General features: G+C 37.4%; 1 protein-coding gene across 1 annotated transcript in view; it reads left to right on the forward strand.

Moving 5' to 3' along the window:
- The window catches only part of GPC6 (glypican 6), a 752,623-nt gene that overhangs the window by 203,046 nt on the left and 526,900 nt on the right, over positions 1-22,677 (forward strand). The window contains exon 2 of the mRNA XM_048293560.1: positions 22,071-22,229. Coding sequence (XP_048149517.1) covers positions 22,071-22,229 — 159 coding nt within the window. The remainder of the gene's footprint in view (positions 1-22,070; positions 22,230-22,677) is intronic.

The following is a 22,677-nucleotide window of genomic DNA, read 5'->3' on the forward strand; positions in this document are numbered from 1 at the left end:
AAAATACATTTTTAGTTCTATATTTAAACAGTATTGACAGTGAGATGTACTTACAAGCAATGAGGTAGACTTTTAACCTATCATAATACATATTATTTCAAAACAGGGCTTAGAAAGGTAGTTGTACATGGGGCTGTCTTTTTCTGTATAATATTGTCAGTAAACATCTGTAATTTACTATGTTTTTCTATAAAAGAAGGTGAAGTCATTAAGCTTTTAAAAATAGAATAAAATAAAATACAATAAAATATTTAATGGGAAAAAAATGGCCATGTACCAATAAATTAAAAAATATAAATAATTTAAAATTGTTCTCAAAAGTTGCTTTAAGTTACACTGCAACTCTTATTTTTGATTTTGGTAGTTAGTGCCAATGTACCATTGAATTTAATGGAGGCAAAGTTGGCTTCACATCTGTTAAAAAAATGCAAGTTAAATAAATTAAACAATATCAAGAAGAGATCTGACTTGGGAATAGTGTTGTACCAAGCAGAAGAACTTTTCCTGTGGAAAAAAAAAGAAAACCAAGGCAAACCCAAAAACTTTGGGATTTATGTAGTATCAGAGAGGCAACCTGTGAAATGATCTTAACTGACTTATTTAAATTTTTAACTTAACAAAATAAATTTAAAAAATTTATTTATAGTGAAACTTAAGCCAGATGAGTGAAGACAAAATATTATTCTCAATTTTTTTACGACTATCTAAATATAATTTCACATGGGTCTCGAGGAGTTTTTTACGTTTCCATTGGATTAGCACACAGTAACTAGCATCTACCTTAAATTTATTTATTTGGGAGGAATGATACTTTAGCATTTTTCCCTTGTGTCTTGCTTTCTTTTCAGCATTTTCAATTATACAATTTATCCTATATTGTCAAATCAGTGAGTACATCCTTCAAGACCAAAACTTAAACATGTCAGTAGAGTGCTATTTATTGCCACAAATACATTTGCCTTATGGTGTTGTCTCTTCGCTTTTTTATCATCTACTGAATAAACAGGTTTTTGGTCCTTACTGTTTCTTTCTGTACTCTTAGATGACGAGCCAGCTACGCACCACTGTGCCTAGGAAATGCCAACAGTGAAATGTACCACTGATAGAACTTTCTGTTCTGCTGAGAATATCCAGGTTTGCATGTGAACAGTTATGAACTGAAAGAAGAACATATCTAGGTTTCTCTCAGCTGCCAGTACTTTGCATTTGTAGAGCAAATTTGCTCACATTAAATTTTGACATTTGTAATTCTGTATTCTTACCATGCCAATGTAAATAAACACATGAACAATCACCTAATTCCCGAGAAAGAGCAAGGTCTCAGAAAATAAATTTACTTATTCCTGTATAACTCTAACAGCAAGTTTCGACTTTTCTGCTAATCTTTATATCAGGTTAACACATGTAACTTACAGGGAGAAATACGTGAAATGAAAAGTGTTATGTAACTTTGAGGTTTTTTTTTTACAGAATTGGTTGTCAAAATGACAACACAAATGATTTTTTCTCGGTAGTGACTGAGACATAATTTAGTAGTTAGACAGTAACTGGTGATCTAGCAGGATTCCTAATCCAGGAAAGGAACGTCAAGGAAGCTTTGGGAACTTCTTAAACTGTATGGGGTTCCCCAGAGAACTCTTGCACTTCACTTGGGCAGATGTTCTTCTCTTCTTCTAACTAGCAGGAGTTGCATGTGTTTGAGTGTTTGTTGAGAGTGTTCACAGAGAAAAAAATGTACTCAAGTACTTCATGAATTGTATAGGCTCACAAACCATCATGAAATGAAACCATCATCTCCTCAAGTGCTATATATTCAAGCCGGGCGCAATATAAGTTTCTTTTTAGATATGTTTTAAAAGAAGCAGAGCAAACAATCCCTCATTAGCTTCCTTGTTGATAGCATGTTTTGCATATTTAAATTTCAATTTTAGTATATTTAGATGCTTTTTTTTTTTTCCCTACCATTTCTTTCTTCCTGAATGTTTCTCAAAATCCTCCTTTTAGTGAAGGAATTTGCAGTAAATATGAAGTAAGTAGACTTTATTGTAACGCATTTAAGTGCCTGAAGGAAATTATATTGAAAAATTATGTGGGTTTTATTTTTTATTTTACAATTAAAAATTACTTAAATACCCATTTTAATACACTGCAAACTGAAAATACCTTCAACTTTCTAATTTTTTTTTAAACTAACTTTGGACCAGTATTGGCCTGTACTTTCTTGCACTTCTGTTCTTGACAAAAATGCTTTGATATGAATCTTTGCACTTGGCTCTATGAAAATGCAAGTCCTCATAGATACAAGTTTCTCATTTAAAACTCTGTTTCCAAAAAAACCCCAACTAATCTTTTATCTACACACTTCTGAGATTTACTAAGTCATCCAGATCCTCTAATGTGGAGTGAATACAATACTTTCTTATAAAGGTAGACAATTTGTGAAAACTTCTTTGCAAGTATGATGCACTCTTGTTTCAAGGACAGTGAGATAACACGAAAACAATAAAATAATTTTTAACATCAAAACAAGTTTCTGAATATTTATAAGACACGTAACATGGATAGAGGTGAGCCCAGTAGACAACCACTTTAATAGATAGCTCATTTTAGTCAGATGTAAAAAAGTTGAAAAAGAATTGAAAATGGTCAGATCTCCCTGTTGTTTAAAGGTATTGCTTAAAGTGAATTGCAGACCAATCCCAAGTGAATATACAAACTGTTGGATATTTTCTGAAAGAAAAATGGAAACAGCACTGAGTCAGAAAGGCAGCTTTTCTAAGGTGGCATAAGAAGTAAACTGTATATGGAAAGTATTTGTGCAGAAGATGTTTCATAAAGTTGCAGATCTTGAAAACTGGTAAGATAAAAAGGTTTTCAGTCTTTCAGGTCTTCTGGTTTTGAAGTGAGTCCTGCCAATCTTTGCATCTGAAGTCTGTTCTACAGAATTGTACTGAACAGAAGATATAGACCAGAAAACTCTTTTCTTTCTATTTGCGTTAAATATTACTCAGTAAAATAATTTAGTGTACTGAGAAGAAAAATACCTCTTTATTTTCTCTCATCAATCCTTGGTGAAACTTAAAAGCATTTTAATTTAGTTTGTGAGTGAAGCATCCTAGGCAACATTGTTCCCTGAAGGTTTTTGCAACAACATAATACTGAAACCAGGATAACAGCATGTAAATCTTTTCATCTTAAGACACTGTCCTTACCATGGATTGATTAAAATTCCTGTCTTTATTTTAATTTCTTAGAGGCATAAGATTATGATAATGGAAAAGCATTTTTAGTTTGCAGCAGTACTTAAGTGTATTATTTTTAAATACTGTATGATGAACTGTAGTGTCTTTACCCACAGCTTTTATGAAGACCTAGTTGCTTCAACTGTAATTTAACAGCTCAGTTGCTTGAGGGGTGTGTGGAGACATATTTTTTTTCAAGTGTCTTTCTAAAATTGAGCTTTAATTCATATTTTTAAAGTTTCAGCTTGCTACCCTTAGGTAACTTACAATTTTAAAACACTAATTGTCCTTGAACTTAGCCCATGTAGCAGATTTCTGTGAGACTGAATAGTCAGTTTTGAAGATTGAAGGCATATGGAAGATTGAAGGCATATGTATGTAGGACAATATGAATAAGGAAGACTGTATATGAAGACTTTATAGTATATTTGAGGTTGTATGTATTTGTTTTTGTTATTGTGGTACACTGACAAATACCAATACAGATATAAGTGCAACTTAAGGCACAAGCATCAGTCAGTAAAGTCAAAATATCTGAATGAGATTGTTTAAATGAATTATAGAAATCTGGGATGCTACAGATTACATCTAGAAAAATATCCGCACACTTTTTACTTTTCATTGTTTCAAAAAAAAGGCTAAATTTTGTTTGAGGAGTTATCTGCTAGCTCTTCTTCAATGATTTCACTTCTCTTTTTCACACTCCATATGTCTGGTTTGTCACCCGTATGCAGCTATACAAGCTTGCTGTTCTCCTGTTTTGGCTGGGTTTTGGCATGAAAAAAAAATGCTAATTGACATAACCTCTTCAAAGTTGCTGTAGAAGCAGGGGTTCTATGGAAAAATCCCAGTGTGTTGCATTCACAGCAAAGCTGTGCAACACTGGGCAAAATCTTGAAAGCGTAGCTACCAGCTACAGTGTGTTTTTGGGTGTGGGTGTGGGTGTTACAGAGTGAACCTGCAGGAGGGACAACTGTCGCTTCCTGGAGATCTCCAACCGTAAAAAGCTTCTTTAAGATCCAAACCATTCAGCCTTACACTGGATCGTAGTTTCTTAAGAACCAGGTCTGAATCAGGAAGATGTAGAAGACCTGGAGAGGTTTTCTGCTTGCCTGCCTGGCTTAACGAGAAAACTGCTAACCAGAGGGGCTGATCTGTACCCCCAAAGTATGTGGCATAGTCAAGCTCATACTTACATTGCCTCTTTTGGAGCAGAAGCTGCCTACTTGATCCCACACTTCATATTCCTTAACCTTCATTCTCCTGTGGTCCTGTACTAGAGTAACACTGTGGCATAACTGGTGCTTTTTTTCAGGTGACATTATTTCCATTCAAAGTATCTGAAATAATGTGAGGTTTTGTTCTGTCTAAATAATTAGTGTGATTTGCTTTTATATTCTGTTTTAGTTGAGAGCTTATGAAAACTAAAAAAAGCAATGATATGGTTCTTTCTGGACAAATGTTACATTATTTATACCCTCATTATTAATACACTTTGAATGTCTCTCTCTTTTCATTTCCCTTTCTTTCAGTCCCCATTTCCTTCTCGTATTTCAAAAGCACTAGATCTTTGTCTGACAATTTAATTACACCATCCAAAATCAAACTGAGACAATCTAAGGGTTGCAGTGCAATCCTGGGTCACAAATGAACCTCATAGTTATGGAAACTTATGCATTGAGTAAGTGGATAAGTAAAGAAAGTATGACAAGTTTGACTGCATTTTTGTTTTGAGGATTGTGGGGTCATTCAAGCTTGGAAAAGGGCAATTTAGGCACATCAGAACTGAAGATTATATTATCTTGACTCTGTGAAAAAAAATGTTTGAACTTTGTTCAGTTCTGAGCAGCAGAAATAAAGTGCAAAAATGATCATGCCATGCTACAGGAACATTTAATAAAGTAAGATGTAGTCACTCAGGGATGTCATGATTCCGTTGTATTTCTTTGATCCATCCCACTTTCACGAGTGTGGATGTCGTTCCCTGTAGTACTTCTACTTTTATCTAATTAATCTGTTCTGATGATACAGCCCCTTGTAAAGGAAATTCTGCAACATTCAGAGACCTGATTTGCTCATAAAATAACTGACACAATTTCAGTTTGATCATTTTGTATTTTGAGTGTATCTTGTCAAACAAGTCTTAGATGCCGTCTCGACTCTGAATGATGCATCAAATTAGCATTAAATCACTGCCTGCTGCTTCTCTTTGCAGTCTGTACTCACAGATCTGCAGCTTGACATGAAGTATGCAGCATCTACCTTTAAAAATGCAGGGAGCTCAGTTCATATCTTCACTCTGGAATTCATTCCTGAAGAGACAGATTGGTTAAAGCTTTAAACCTATTTTTGTATTACTTACTTCATCTTCATAGGTCTAATATATTGCAAATCAACTTAGAATTATTGTGGGACCTTGTAAGATTCTGTCACTAGCATATGTGCCTAATTCTTTATTATTATATGATTACCATTTTTTAAAATCTTTTAAACACAATTTTATGTTAGTAGCAACAATAATAATAGTTTCAGATTGTTATAGGAACTTCAGCAGGAAGCTGATCACACAGGATTTCCAGTTTCTTGCTCTGGAAGTTTGTCTTAAGTATCACTTGAATAAAGATGACAGTGAAGGTACTTAATTTGGTGTTTTCTTAGATATCTTAGATATTGATACCTTAAGGTTGTCTCAGCTGAATTTACCATCTGATTATGAGTAAGTAGTCTCACATTTATAGGTTATAATAAGGAAAGGTTGAATCAAGGACTATAATCATTTGATACATGAATCATACTACTTCATTGTGTACCAAATGCAACTTTAACTATAAGCCAGCATGTTTGATTCATTTTAGATCCTGTTTGTTCAAATCACGAGTGTGGAGCTCATGATCATCCCCAAATCGTCCTGTATTTTTGGAGCTGTATAAAAGGAAAATAAATAATTCATTAATCAATAACTGATCAGTAATAATTCAGTTATAAATTTAAACCCCAAATATCAATAAAAAATATGTTCTCCAGCAGCTTGTCCTAATGAATTTTAATGCTGACAGTTTTTATGGATGAGGGACTTCAGGTGTGTAAGTCATCACAGAGTTTGGTGGTACTTTCAGATGTAGAAGTAATTGCTGAATTTATCACTGTCATCATCATCATCATCATGATCATCATTTAAGAGTTTATGTTGGATGTTGTGGGTAGCTTTCATTTTTTAGGAAGTAATGTTATCTTGTGGTAGTTACTTTATGAGTTGTCAGATAATAGTGAATTATTAAATGACAGCAAGGGGTAGCCTAGATGGCTGTTTTGTGACTTGTTTTTAATTAGCTTTTGTGTAGTTTTAGAACTTGGTCTGAGACTATCCAGCATTGATATTTTATGATAACCTCATTAAGACAGAATTTAACTTTTGTGTTGTGTTTGCATGGCCAGGTTTTGGTAGCAGGGATGCTACAGGGGTGGCTTCTGTGAGAAGCTGCCAGAAGCTTCTCCCATGTCTGGCAGACCCAATGCCAGCTGGCTCCAGGACAGATGTGCCGCTGGCCAAGGCTGGGCCAATCAGGAATGGTGGTAGCACCTCTGTGGTAACATGTTAAGGAAGGGGGAAAAAAGTTACTGTGCAGATGTAATTGAGCCAGAGAAGAGTGGAGTGAGAACATGTGAGAGGAACAGCTCTGCAGACACCAAGGTCAGTGCAGAAGAAGGGGCAGGAGGTGCTCCAGGTGCCAGAGATGAGATTCCCCTGCAGCCCGTGGTACAGACCATGGTGAAGAAGCTGTGTCTCTGCAGCCCATGGAGGTCCATGGGGATACAGAGATCCACCTCTCACCTGTGGAGGAGACTCACACTGGATGCCTAAAAGATGCCCATGGCTGCCCAAAAGAGGGTTGTGAACCTGTGGGAGGCCTGCACTGGAGCAGGGTCCTGGCAGGGATCTCCGGACCCATCTCGTTGCACTGCTGGGGGGAGGAGGTAGAGCTGGGAAGGAGGGAGAGGTTAGGGGAAGGTGGTTTTAAGATATATTTTACTTCTCATTAACCTGCTCTGATTTTGTTAGCAATAAATTCAGTTAACATCCCCAAGCTGAGTCTGTTTTGCCCATCCTGGCAATCAGTGAGTCCTGTCCTTAACTCATAAACTCTCCCTGTCTGCTTGGGGAGAGGAGTGATAGAGCAGCTTTGGTGTGTGTCTGTCATCCAGCCAGTGTCAACCCACCACAGCTCTTGATACTTTGCAACCATATTGTGAGGAGGGCTAAATCTATTTAAACGTGCCATATTGTTTTTAAAAAGCATTCTGTTCTGTGGAAAGGGATTTAGAATGTTCCTAAAGTGATATTAAAAGAATGCAAGTAGTAATCTGATTCTCCCTTTAGGACATTAATCTTTTAACAGTAGTATCAGCTAAGATTGTCATTGATAATTCAATCACTCGAGTAGTTGAATTTGCATTTGGCAGAAAATGGTTGGAAACATCTGCAACAAGTGCTCAAAACTACTGTTGCAGTTCAGCAACTGCTGTCGCTGAATGGATGTAGAAAATACCCATAAACTTTAAGAGAATATTCATTAAACACAGTACTCATTAGGCAATTTGTGAACTGCACCACATTAATTACACTGCTTAGAAATCGCCTTGAAATAGGGACATTTTTTCTTAGAAAACAGTACACAAGAAAAAATTTTAACAGAATGCTTTGATATTTTGTTTAATCAAGATGTGAAAGATTTGCTTTTCCCTTTTTGCACATAGCTTTTAGTGAAGTTAATAGCACCTGCATTATATTGTTCCTCATTATAAACCTATAAATCTCCTTCAGAAACATAAAATGCTGTGAAAGCTGTCAACCGGTAGTATATTGTATTTATTAGGGTCATGAATCCCTAATTTGTAATTTAGAAAAGTGCCAGCTCAGTGAAGAGGTTATTTACTGGCAGGTGTGTATATTTTGTATATGACTTCTTCATAAACCATTCTGACTTGTTTGCTGATGACTTCTTTTGCAGAATGTGATTTGTTGCCTTATCTCATAAACCCTCTGTAAGAAGACCAATCTTGATACTTTTTGTTGCAGAAGCAGCCAAACCACTCCAGTTTTTCTGAGTATGGCTTTCAACAGTTTCACAAGAAGAAAAAAATTTTTTTTTCACTCTGTGCTTTTAATTTCATGCACAGTGTTGTGCAAATGCTCATAATTTGTCCATACCATTTCCACTTTGATTGTGTAAATCACCACCTCAGAGCAAAGTTCCATCTCCTGGTTCTCCTTATTGCTCATGAATCAAACCAGGAAAGAGAGAGGCTTTGCAGGTTGACACTCAAGAATTGTGACACAGTTGTGCAGTAACTTAAAACACATGTAGAAATGACAGTGAGTGGAGATCTTCTTTTAGATGCTTTGTACATTTTACCACATAGCTTTTTTTTTTTTTCTCCTTGGTAATTGCAGACATTACCTTTACTTGCCGACAGTTACTCTGGGAAGGCTGGGAAAGAGAATTTAATGCTTTTCCACGTATAGTTTACTAGATGTATCCCTTAACTGAAACTTGTCAGTCATCTTTTATAACTCCATTTGTGATATACAAGGAAAATAAAATATATATTACTTACTTTTGATAATCAATAAAGACAGTGATAAGGAAAAGGATAATGTGAATTTTATTATGACATTTTCTATTTTAAATAATTGTAAGGACAGTAAAAGTCAATACTATTGCTGAAAATGTCGACTTTATAGACTTTAGAAATTACTAGTAACTAATATTTAAAGAAAAGGGTATTGACTAGAACTATTTTCTTCTTTACAAGGATTTTTGCCAAGGTGAAAAAAAGCAAAATATTCCGGGCCCAAGATTTTAGGCATACATTAGTCCAACAGAGCACCAGAAAGTGCTGTAATATACTTACTACTGCTGCTGTTGAGCCCAGGGTTGAAATATAGTTCATAGTTTATAGAAAAAAAAAATCCCAAAATATTATTCTTTCCTAAGTATACATAATTCATATTGGAATTATGTGCATGTTGACTTATCTTTTATTTTACAAATTTATTCTTGCTGTTTGCAGAGATTTCTATAGATAATCACAGTTACTCCCCATTATGGGTGTAAATGAGCACCACTTTTGCTCAGATGGCACTTCTCCATCGGGTCAGAGGGAGCAGCACAACCACAGAGTCCCTTGGCAGGGCCACAGGGCTCTCTCCAAGGAGGAGGAGAGGGGAGGGAGGGAGTAAAGGAAGGCACATTCAAACTGTTTCACCCAAGGCACCCAGGGAAGGCAATAGTCCATTCCATAGGGAATGAGAAATGCTTACATTTACACCTTCATAGATAATAATAAAACCCGGAAGCATCATATCTACATCTGCAGTGCTGGCTTGCATGGTTTTATGAATTTTATAGTTGTTTTTTAGCAGTTTTTGGGATAAGGTAAGCAGTTGTTTGAGGTTCATACAGACATGCCCAGAGACTTCCTTACATTTTTGCCTGTCATTACTGTGATACCTTAATTTGGCTCAATCTGTGCAGCAGAGGCCAGGGAATGCTTTATTCTGAGTAGTTTCTAAGAAAAGGAACCAAGACAGGAATGTACTCAAGGTGATCTGAATATAGACAGATGCCTTAGAGTCTTGTTTATACTAAAGGCAGAAAGCACAAATTATTTTGACATACTCTTTGCCAACTTTCTGGCTCAATCTGATCTAGCTCTGCAAAGAGTTTTCTCCACGAGACAAGTACTCACTTTGGATAGTATCTGTCCATGTTATGTCAGCCAAAGTACTCAGAATAAATAGTACCAAAGAGTGCCTAGTATTCTTTATAGGAAATAGCCCATTTAATCATAATGAGGAAGAATTATTAAGCTTCTTCAAGGAAAATATGGTACCTATCAAACCCTGAAGATGATGCTCTTTCAATAAATAATTTTTTTAAAAAAGTCTGGTCATTTTTTCAGGAGGTTTTTTTTTTAAATTGTGGCTTGTAAAATAAATGCAAATTAATGGGAGGTTGGTCACTGCTGTAAGCTGCCTGTAAAAAGCTGTGATTGTACTGGGAAATGGGCCCAAAAAAAGGTATATTAAGAAGGTAAAAGTAATTCTCTAAAGGACTGATAGAACAAGTATAGCTTATTACTTTATTCTTCTATGTTTAAATGCTTTGATTAAGTCTATAAAAGTATGCAGAAGCCTTTTAATTTACACAGTCAAAAATGTCCATTCAAAAATGTGATTACATAAGAGAAGACTTCAGACACAGATACAGATTTCCTTTCAAGCTGATCTTTAATTATAAAGGTCAAACCTTAAACATTAAAACATCTGAAGAGCAAGAAACATTCAGTTATTGATTTTGAAGACCCTGACCCTTACCAAGTATCACAGCCCATAGAGGGTGTTGACGAAAGTACAATAATAAAAAAGCTAAAAAGAAATTGTTCAGACTCGTTTTGTGTCTAAATGCAGAAAAAAATCCAAGCCAAAACCAAAAGTCCCACATGAGCAAAAAACAAAAAAGCCGCTTCTGTAGGGCTGATGATAGATAGATCTCAAACACTACTGGGAATAGTGGAAAAGCGAAATTGTTGTGGCTAAGCTACTATCCTCTGAAAAGCTTTCTTTTTCCTTTTGGCAGTGATTACTGTGGCTGGATGATATTATGGAAGCATACTTTCTGTTAATTAGAGTGAACTAAACGTTTTTTCAGAGTAAAAGGTGTACTGTTGGAAAATATTGATTAAAAAACCACCATGACACTGTAAGCAGGTTTTTCTATTACACTGCAGGACTGCCTGCATTCCCAAGCTTGTGGCATCAGCAGTGGAGGACGCACCTGCCCTGCATCCTCCTTCAAGCTGGGAAACCACTTAAAGTCAAGGACGATGTCATGCCTGCTCTGCCAGGACCTCTGAAGTACCCTTCTCTAATTCATTGCTAGAATTACAGAATCATCATGTTGGAAAAGACCATGAAGAGGGACCAACTGATAACTCAGCACTGCCAAGCCCACCACTAAGCCACGTCTCTAAGAGCCACATCTGCACATCTTTTAAATATCCCAGGGATGGCGACTCTAGCATTTCCCTGGGCAGTCTGGAAACACGGCTTGACAACCCTTTCCATGAAGAAATTTTTCCTAATATCCAGTCTAAAGTTACTGTGGCACAACTCGAGGCCATTTCCTCTTGTCCTGTCACTTGTTACCTGGGAGAAGACACCAATCTCCACCTTTTTACACCCTTCCTTCAGGTGGTTGTAGAGAGTCATAAGGTCTCCCCTGATCTTCTTTTTTTCCAGGCTAAACAACCCCAGCTCCCTCAGCTGCTCCTTACAGGACTTGTGCTCCAGACCCTTCATCAGCGCTGTTGCCCTTCTCTGGACACTCTCCAGCACCTCAATGCCTTTCTTGCAGTGAGGGGCCCAAAACTGAACACAGAACCTGAAGTGAGGTCTCACCAGTGCTGAGTACAGGGAGACAAGCATTGCCTTGGTCCTGCTGGCCACACTGTTACTGATACAGGCCAGGATGCCACTGGCCTTCTTGGCCACCTGGCCACACACTGGCTCATGTTCATCCAACTGTCGACCAGCACCCACAGGTCCTTTTCCAATGGGCAGCTCTTTGGCCACTCTTCCCCCAGCCTGTAGCAATGAGTGAGGTTTTTGGGACCCAAGTGCAGGACCCAGCAGTTGGCCCTGTTGAACCCTCATACCTTTGACCCCAGCCTATCGATCCAGCCTGTCCAGATCCCAGTCCAGAGCAGAGAGATCCTAAAGCCAAGCAAAGCAACAAATCCTTCCAGTCAGGACCTTTGTTTGAATATGGGCTAAGAAATAAGCTGAAGCCCTCACCCAAAATTTTGAGGTCCCACCCTGTCTCTTTTTGCTTCCTTCAACTAGTTTGCTCACAGATTCATTGCCTAAAAGGGGATTTCCCTGTGAAACATGGGTGCAAGCTCCTCTCACCATATGTATCAGTTGCTAACTCCTTTATGTGGAGGGACTTAGCTATAGCCTTTGGATACACATGGAAAGGGACAGAAACTTGAGAACTTGACCTGAACCAGTAGCTAAGAGAACTTCTACCTCCTGTAATGTGGAAACTTTAGAGGTTATCAAAATTGGCAAGCTCTGAGAAAGCACTGGGCCTGTAACAGGAAAAAAAGCATCTAGTCTGTGCTCAGGAGCCCTTCAAAACTTTCCAACTTCTGCTGAAGAGTGACAGCACTGTTTTCTGAATGACAGGCAGCTTTAGGCACACACACCAGCTGCCTCCCTCTTCAGAGGATGCCCATGAGTCCAGCTTGTCTCAAAGCTGGGAGGACCTGGACACCCTAGGCCAGGCTCTACAAGTTGTGACAGCTGATTATTGAAACTGAGAATCTGAAAGCAGTAATGAACAGGATTTCAAGAATGTCAGTCCTCGCTGCTGAACCCTGAGATCACTAAGGAAATACAATTTATTGAAAATGTTTCAGAATTTCTTGCATATCCATCAAAAGCTTGCCTATCCTTGGTTTTAATAATACAGGATTTCTGTTTGCATGATATAGTTGACAATATCCACAGAGAAACCTTTTTTTCATATTGATAATTAGAAGATTTGTAGTTCAGGGTATTTTTATACATACTTTAACACATGGGTATTTTCCGTTTGTGAAGTTATATTTGTCTCATAAGTGAATCAAAACAGTCTAAAAGTAGTCAGTCAATAGAAAAAAAAAATTGCATGAGAGGACTTTCCTCTGGCACATTCTCAGGGGATATCTGTACTCTGCTTCTTCCTCCTGGGTCAGCTGGTATCGCCTGTTACTGAAGAAGAGTCATTTCAGCAGTGTTGATTCATCAGAGTGGGCAGAAAAAGGTCTGAGTTCCTTACTTGCATACAATTTACTGTGGGAAGTCATAGAACATTCTCTTCTGCACCTTTAGGAAAGACCTAAATACTTGTTTCTGTAGTTCTGAGACTCTCTCACCTGAGGAAGATGCCACTTGCAGAAAAAGGCACCCACTAGTGTGGTATCTTCTTCCACTTGGCTGATCAAGAGCAGCTGGGGAAGTTTTTCTGCGACCCCTGGGAGTCAAGGCTCCCCGAGTCACAGCAGAGCATGTCCAACTACAACCAGTGAGCTATGAGGCTAAGCAATAGATTGATTACCATCAGTGATAAGTCACCTGATAATTCTCAGGTGTTCATACAGTCATCATTTAGGTCGGGAATGAGCTGATTTTCCTTGTTGCTTCATTGCCACACTCCAGTTTATCACGTTTTTTTCCTGTAGGGTTTTATACCTTCCCATGTCAGTAGTTCTCTTCTTGAATCTCCCACAGTTCTGTCTGTGCTTTGCTTCCAGTATCTTATTTGGATTTAGCGTGGACTTTCTCACATTGTAGCAGCAACTGGATCTGCAGAACCAAGCCCGAGACAAAAAAACTTGGCTCGCAGACCACAGAACTCCTGCATGGGGGTAACAGGACATTATTTTTTGCAGCATTTGGCCTCTCTTGCATTGAGTGATTTCTCTGGGCTTTACACTTGTTGACGTATTCTTAGCATGCTTCTCTGGGGAAAAAAAAAAAAAATGTTTTCCTCCTCCCTTATAAAGCCAAAGATACACAAACTTGGAGAAAGTGCTTAGCTTTTTGCCTTACAACTTGTGTCACAGTAAGGTTAATACTTAGGAGCTGGCAGAGGCATTTTGCTTTTCACAGTGGTTGGTTCCAAACAGAAATTAAAGGACAAGTGCCAGCATTTCTGGCCTTGAAATTTCATGGGTAGACCTTGAGTCAGTATGAGAACATGATTCTCAGATCTTTATAAATTGTAGCCTCCCTTTTTGTACTCCCTTTTTCCTGAAGGAACTAAGAAAGAGATTAGGCTGAAAAATATTTCAATAAAGAGTTTATGGCAGTAGCACCAAAGTCTTACCACTGACGTATCCATTACAGCCTATGAACTTACGACCAACTCAACATTTATCATGTTTGTCTTTGTGAGCTGTTTCTGTGACTGGCATTGCAGGAAAGCATGCTATTATTAATCAGAAGACAGAAATGTAGATTAATCTGTTTAATGGTAGCACAAAAAGGTTTTCTTGGGCTGATTGAAGCCATGTGAATAAGAGGAGAGCATTTTGAGTAATGAGTCTTAAATGACTCTTAAACAGTTGTTAAGTTTCGTATTTCAGAAACATGGATTTTATGCATGACAGTACAGTGATTAGCAAGGGATCTGCGCAGCTTTAAAATACACTTGACAGTGCAACCAAACGGCATGACTCTATCTCATTCAGCTTTAACCTTTGATGTATGTATATTAGTAATGGTATAACTATCTTAAGGACTGGTTTGGGCACTACAGCATACCCAGTTAGTCCCAGGAAACTAAATCCACCACTCTCTCCTACTGCAACATTCAGTGGGTATATCAGAAGTATTTCTGTGGGTGTATGACCTAAGTGGTGTAAATCTGTCTCTGATATGCCATGTGCTGCAATCACATCTTTGGATTTCTGTTTTACTTGAATTGAAGAATGCTGATTAGAATCCTTATAAATACATGAATGTGTACAATCTCATCCTGCTATCTTAATCATAAAATTGTTCTGAGGGTGGATTAAATTTAAAGCCTGCCTTGCATTGTGTTTTATGGTCATGGTAAAGCAATGTGCTGCTTGTATTCTACTTCTCACTATAATGCTATATAAGATATTTTTGCTATTATAGTAGGAGACATAATAAACAGCAAAAATCAATTGAGGGGGAGGGGACGTTGGCTGCTTGTTCCCAGGTGGGAGCATGCTTTGAAATCAGAAAATTGCAGCCATGTAGCCAGTGAGATGATGAAACTATCAGTTCTGAATCACAGCCTTGCCGTTTGCTTTCCACAAGGCACTGAGCATAAAGCCAGTAATACACTCTCCAAGAGGTAACTAAAGATTCTTCTCACAAACTGTGCTATCAAAAAACAATTTGTCTGACTGTGTATGCTTGGAAAATAAAATGATCCTGAGCATTGGAGTAGTGGTACTGCTTCTAGTAGTTTAGTTAGGAATACTCGAGGGACTTCAGTTCTTTCTTTAGCATCTGTTATAGTCTTAGTCTGAACAAGTTTGCCTTGGCCTTGGCTTCGGTAACTTATTACTGAAATCTTCCCAAGGACAACAGGGTCAGGGCTTCTTGTAAATGAATGTTCCCTGTGGGACCTGTAATGAAGAGACTGTTAACTAATTATCAGTCCCTTTGGAAGGCATTCATTTTTTAATTGACCTCAAAGAATTCAAGGAACAAAAGGAATCTGAGCAAAAATGATTTGAGTCGAGGCAAACAAATGAGTCAGTTTCTTTCTTGGGGTAGTTGCACAGATTTATTGGAGTCCACCAGACACAAAAGGTTTTCAAGTTCAATATTCCTTTGATTAAAATTAGGAGAGCTATGTCTGATGGCACGATCTGTGTGTTACAGACAGGTTTCCCTCCCTTCCTCCAGCTGTCATTTTCTGTGCAAATATTGCTCCTGTCATCGCTTGTCAGGCCAATATTACAATGGAATTAATTTAAAACATCATCTGTTTCCTTTTAGTTTGAGTAGGAAAGTTCAATCTGTGACTTGAATGTCAGGTGCAGTTTTGCAGGGCTGTTATACCCCACAGAGATGATAATTACAAAGTCAGAAGGAGCCTTAGGACTTTTGGGTTAGAGAACAGGGTTTTGTCCAACAAAATGATATTTTAATTTTCACTATTTGAATATTGTCTGAAATGCTAAAACTCATGTTTCTAATTTATTTTTAACTGCTAAAGAAGTTAATGGAGAAAACATGATAATGGTGCTTGGGCTTTTTTTAAAATTAAAGATGATTTTTAGTCAAATTCTTCTACAGCATTGTTTTCTCTTAGAAGTTGTGTGACAGAATGGTGTAAGTGTATTGGAGAATAATAGTTTTATCTAATAGAAAATTAATAATATGATCATTAAGAGTTTCCCATGCTCCTGATTTCACCAGAGAACTTAAATTGGAAACTTCAAAAACTTCAATGATATTCAGAAATATCATCACTGATACTGAAAATGATCCAAATCTCAGAACCGTGGGCAAGGGTTAAAGTTCAATGAAGTTTTACTTTTAACTCTATTCATCACGGTTTTTAAATAATCTTTTAAAATAACAGAAAATACAGATAATTGGGTCTAAAATGTTAGTTTAGAAACAAAAGTCAAGTGGTACCAGTCCTTTATAATTATGAGAGGTAGGAAGTTGTGAAGTACTTTGAAAGGAATGCTGACAGATCATCTGGTCTCAGGCACTGTGGGAAAGGGAGCCCAGATGGGGTTAACTTACACTCTGCCCAGTCAAATCTTGAAAACCCCCAGCAATGAGGCATCCACCATGTCCCTGGGGAGGTTGTTCCAGTGACTGATTGTTCTCACTTTAAGAAATTTCTTCCTTATGCCGAGATGAAACTTCTACTCGTCCAGTTTGTATTTTTTGCCCCTTTTCTTGTCCATGTGGCTCCTTGTGAAGAGAGAGCCTTCATCCTCTTTGTACCTGCCCTTTAAGTACTGTAATATTGTGATTGGTTCCCTCCTGAGCCTTGTCTTTTTCCAGGGGAAAAAACCTGACTCTCTCAATTTTTTCTTACATGGCATGTCCTCCAGTCTTTTGAGCATCGTCATGATGCTCCTTTGGACCCTCTCCACTCTGTCTGCAGCTTCCTTGAATTGTGGGGACCAGAATGGAGCACAGTGCTGCAGGTGCAGCCTGACAAGCACAGAGTATAGTGGGATGATCATGTCTGTACCTCTGCTAGTAATGCCCCTGGGGATGCAACCCATATCAGATTTAGTTCTGCTGCTTCAGGGTACTGTTGACTCATGTTGGCTTGGTGTCCACCAGGAGCCCCCATCCTTTTCAGCAAGGCAGCTCCCCAGCCACACAGGGGTCAACATGTACTGGGCTCTTTGGCTATTCTGTTCCAGGTGCAGGACTTGATACTTGTCTTTGTTAAAGTTCATACTGTTAATAAATTCCACTCCTTTCTCCACAAGTGGCTGAATATGAGTAGGTCTGAAGCAAGTATTTCTAATTTTAAAGAGCACAGCAAATGACAAAGCCAAATCACATTAACCTAACCTGCAAGATGAAGAATGCAGAGCTATCTTCCCTTCTTTTAGGCTCTGTTGATGTATACAAGGTAATCAAGTTTGAATGCACATCTTTAATTTACCCCTTGTATTAATTATTTTTTATTCATTGCTGGATTTGTGAAGCAGGGTGGTGACTGTGTTTCTATTTTCCCCAGTCATACAGTTAGCCCTATCATTCTGTGAACAGAACAATATCAGGGTTTTAAATTTGTGATTGGGATAGAAACTATAAAATTTTGACTGCCTGAGAAAGAATTGCTTCCAAAATTGCTAAACTTGCAACATGGCCCATAAAAAATTCTGCCTGATGTTAAATATGTTATGTGATAATATTTCCATTTCTAATAATGTAACCAATGCTTGCATCAGGTATTCAGGAAATCTGGTGGTTAAATTGTTAAGGGTAATGTTATATTCCGTAGGGTTTTCCGATCCTTTACACTGTATCTCCTGCAGGTAGTTACCATGCTCAGATCAGTTCAGGCATTTCGATACACAGTAAAAGCATTTATTCAGCTTGAGAGCTGTAAGTTGTGATTTTTTAAAGACTTCTGAGTTTTGTAGCATGCTTTAAGGACACCAAACAGCAATACATCTGAATATAAAACAAGTGCTTTATAAATTGCTTTATCACACTTCAAAGCAGCATGCTAGCAGGATTGCCAAATTCAACTGCAAAACTTGCCAATTTGGATCATGTGAAGGCAGGTGTGAGATTACAGCTGTAATAAAACTGGAATTGAATACTGGTAGCTGAATTTGTAGTAGGCAATTGATTTGATTTATATAACATAAGCCACATGAGGAGAGATATGTAGGTCAGCATCTTCAGCTGGAAGTGGTGGTTAGAAGAGTTGTGGTAGGTCACTGGGAATATTGAGTTAATACCTGTTCAGCCTGGCAGAATGCTGGTGCAGTGTAACTACACTCATGTCCAACTTGTTTGGGGAGACACCATTTGCAACAAGAAAAAACTAGTCAGTTATAACCAATGCACTTGTGCTGTAAAAATCGTTGCTAAAAGTAGCGTAAGAACCTAGACCATGTGGAGTTTCCCAGGGCAAGAACTGGTACATTAGTTATGAGCACATTTTGCAAAATACTTGAGGTGTGTAAATACACAAATTAGTGATTAAACTCTTTCTATGGTAATGGAACAATGTTTTACAAAATGCAACTGGTAAATGATCCAATTCAAGAAATCAGAGGAAGCACAATCAAATTAGCCTGAAGAGTTATTTCCAATCCAAACAGCCTGTTAGGTCACAGATTTACACAAAAGAAGAAAAAAAATCCAAAATAAAGCTCACACCCCTTAATTAAAAATATTCAAACCTACAAGAAAACCAAAACAAACCACAAAAAAACCCCTAAAAACCAACCAACCAACCAAAAAAACCCCAAAGCCCCTGGTTCATGTTGAGAAAATTATGTCTTCTTTTCTTTTTTTTTTTTTTTTTTTTTTACAAGGAGTGAACTAATGACCTGGCAAATTTACATTAGTTGGAGGTTTGATAAGAACAAGCACAAAATCAGAACCATACTTTTAAAAAGCAAAATGAGATTAAGCATCCAGAAATTACTTTGTTAGAGGGTTTCCATTTGTGATTCCCAGGAAAACGCATGTTATCCAAGTCGTGAGCCCCTGGAAACTGCAGCTAGTCATGGTCCGCATAAACATTACAGGACTTATGAGCTAAAGTTTCTAAAAGCTTCATTTTTACAAAATACATTTGAACATCTTAGGCATCCAAAGACTCCATTGGCGTGGACCAATGGAAAATGCTTTTTGTTTTGCTTTATCTGTAGTCTGACCTGATCCTCCAGTGCGGGAAAGAGAAGGAAGCAAAGATCTCAAAACAGAATATGAAAAGTAGCACAATATTTCCATTTTTATTTCTTTCTGCAGAAATGCAGGGAGTATATGGTCAGGGAGGAGAGAAGAACTAGAAGTGTGTTTTGAAAAAAAAGTTCATTATTGTACAACAAAGGTTTTGTGATGATGGTGGGTGGCTAATACAGATGATTAGGAAGACATATTGTTGGGAGAAAAAGGCAATGAGGTAATGTAGAAGTTGTGAGTGTTTCTGATAAATGTGAGTTTCAGATTTCTGTGGTCAAGAGCCTCATGAACGAAGGAATAACCAGTGAATTAAAAGGAAGAAACTTAATGAAAATACATGTATAAGAAAACAATGCAGTAGGAATCTGAATGAGTTTGTAGCAGGCAAAGTGAGAAATAATTTTTGTAGCAAAGCAAAACTAAAACTCTAAATAAATAAGAGAAAGAAAAAATTACTATTGCTGCAAAAATGACTGTTCAATAGAATTTAATGTGTCATAATACTCAGCATAATACAATGTTTAAAAAAATTTAGACCCATGACTCTTACTAAGCACAGTGCCTTGATGATTACCATTAGTCCAGTTTACAGCCTGACAGTTCTGAAAAACAAACAGATCCAGGCAGAAAAAAAGAAGAACTTCAGATGAAGAGAGGAAAGAAAACGGAATTTTATAAAAATTCTTGGTTGCAATGGCACAAGAGATCATTATCATAATAGAAAGCATAAACTACCAGTCTGACTGGAACTGGGAAAGTAGGTATTTTCAATAAGGAAAAAACCCTGGATTTATCGAGGAAAGGGGCAGACATTATCTATGGGGTATTTTTTTATTTAATCAAGGACACAGTACTGCTTCTAATGACACAATATTTCAGCTTTACTTGTCTTTCTGACATCTAATAAAAACTCACATTACTGTTACTAAAATAACCTTTATTGTTTCTTATTATGATACCTCCCTTACCTGTTGAATAGTTGCAGTTTAATGTGACAGAGATGTAGAGGGTAAGGCAAACATTAGTTTGCCACTATCTTTCATGTTTGACAGCAGCTGGCTCACCAGTCCCTGTATGTGTTGTTTATGGCTTAGATGTGTGACTTTGAGGATGGAGAGGAATTAATTTCTTGTGGTGGGAGGTTGTAGCAGACATGGGAAGCAATCCTTACAATATTTTGATGGTCATGGGATATATTTTTTTCCCAGGTTTATACTAAGTTTTTTATCATGGTGGATTTAGACATGACTGTAGGGACTTGTAGGTAGTACTGCCAAACAGTAACTGATAATAATGAAATGGTCCTTTCTGAAGATATATAGCTGTGAGCTTTTACAAAGTCTTGAGACTGCTAAAAGAAACCTCATGGCAGTATAGTTCATATATTATGAACTCTTGCAGAAAAAAACAAATTAAGATGGGGGTGAGGAGTCAGGATTTAGGAATGACTAAATTTCAAATTAAAAGACTTCATTCGAGAACCGAAACATAAATTGGAATAAGGTGAGGGCAAACTCAAGACAGTGTTTATTCTAAGCATGTGCAAACCTCTTTTTGATGCTGTCTTCAAAATGATGCAGCAGCTAAATGTATTATACCCCTGGGAAACATAAAACTTAGGGCCTGGTTCTCCTCACTCCATAATAAGAATGGTGAAAAGCAGCCTTAAAGTAGGTATAAATTGCATTTAAGTCTTCTTTATGGCTCAGCAGTGGTAGAAAGGAGCCTCGATATAAATGAGAATCAGGTCCCCAGTATTTATTTAACCCTTGGGCTTTGTATATCATTTTATTTTCACCTTTAAGAGATTTGCAGAGGGATTTTTAATCAGGATTCGGTGTACAGAAAGCTAAATGTTTTCATTGCCTTACAAGTAACTTTAATCATACAGGCAGATCATTCTCTTTATTTCTCAAGAGGAAATGGTAGAATTTTCTGCCTTTGTACAAACCAAGCTAAATGTTTCTGACACCCTCAGTACAGTGTCAATTGGAAATTCACATTTCATGTAATAACAGACCATTTTAATTTCATGAGCTGAAGAATTGGTTTCCACTTGCAAATTGTACTGAAGAAAGCAATATTGTCAGAAGAACTGGCAGAGTGCTTCAAGAGATAAATCTATTGAATTAAATAAGAGGCTTTCATTACCTTTTACATTGCATTTCCGTATAACATAAGCATTAATTAAACTCTTCATTGCTTTCTCCTATTCAACAGAGCACTTGCTCAGTCTGACAAGAAATGCTGCCCCAGAAAACATGTGACACCCAAATAAAATCATTAAAATGCTCTTAAGCAGAAGGGAAGGAAAGGGGAGAAGGGAAGAATGTTTTGGTGTGCTTGGGCAAGTGGGACCTGTCTACAGAAATGCATAATTTCTGTTCTTCAGGTTTTGACAACAAATGCATAATTTCTGGTTTTCAGTTTTTGATAGCTCCAAAGACTTGTAACAGGTAATCTCACTAGGTATTTCTCCAGGCAATTTGAATACAAGCAGAAAACAAGCAATTGTTTTTCAAATTTTAAGTGTATTTTAGTAAATGTGGAAGGCTTCTTCATCATGGGAGAACACTTCCGGTGTGAGACAGTTTTACTTCTTGAAGTATCAAAACAACTCTCCAAAATGTGTGTCCTCTCCCCTGCGAGGAGCCCAACTATAGCAAAGTAGTTGATACAAATTCAAGATGTTCCCTGTCAAGCTCTTTAAATCAAGCCTTAAAGAGCTCCCTGGGTAGCCCACCCAAACTGAAGAGCCATCATGTATATTTGGTTCTTGCACATTTCTATCCATATTGAAATATTTCTAATTCCTTCTTTTCTTGTGATTCCAGGGGAACATTTGAGAATCTGCCCTCAGGAATATACATGCTGCACCTCAGAAATGGAGGACAAGTTAAGCCAACAGAGCAAACTGGAGTTTGAAAACTTAGTGGAGGAGACAAGTCACTTTGTACGCACGACTTTCGTATCCCGGCACAAGAAGTTTGACGGTAGGCTGGGTAAAAATTACTTATTTTCAAGGTTATGGGATTTAAAAGCCAGTTATCCATAACAAATTCCAATGTTCTTTTCTTTACAATTAGATCACATTTGCAGTTGTCAGTTTGGCTAAGATAAGATTTAATATACAGCTGGTATGCTTATCAGCCTTGTGAGTATTGCCTTTAATTACAATGACATCAAGAATCACACTGTTAAGTGCCTGCAGGCTTGGCTAATGTTGAAAAAAGAGATGAGATATGCATAGAGAGCTTTATAATATTTGTCTCCTAGTTTCAAATGCAAAATTTAGGTTTGTAATTATGTTCACTGTTGCAAGATGAACTGTGGATCTCCCATGATTTTTGTTATTACAGAGCAGTATTTGTGTAGTCTGCCTTTTTATAGCCTTAAGACTGTTGTTTTTTTCCTGCATGATTTTCTTGTGATATACAGAGG

This window comes from Corvus hawaiiensis, chromosome 2, assembly GCF_020740725.1.
Source record: "Corvus hawaiiensis isolate bCorHaw1 chromosome 2, bCorHaw1.pri.cur, whole genome shotgun sequence".
Classification (NCBI taxonomy): domain Eukaryota; kingdom Metazoa; phylum Chordata; class Aves; order Passeriformes; family Corvidae; genus Corvus; species Corvus hawaiiensis.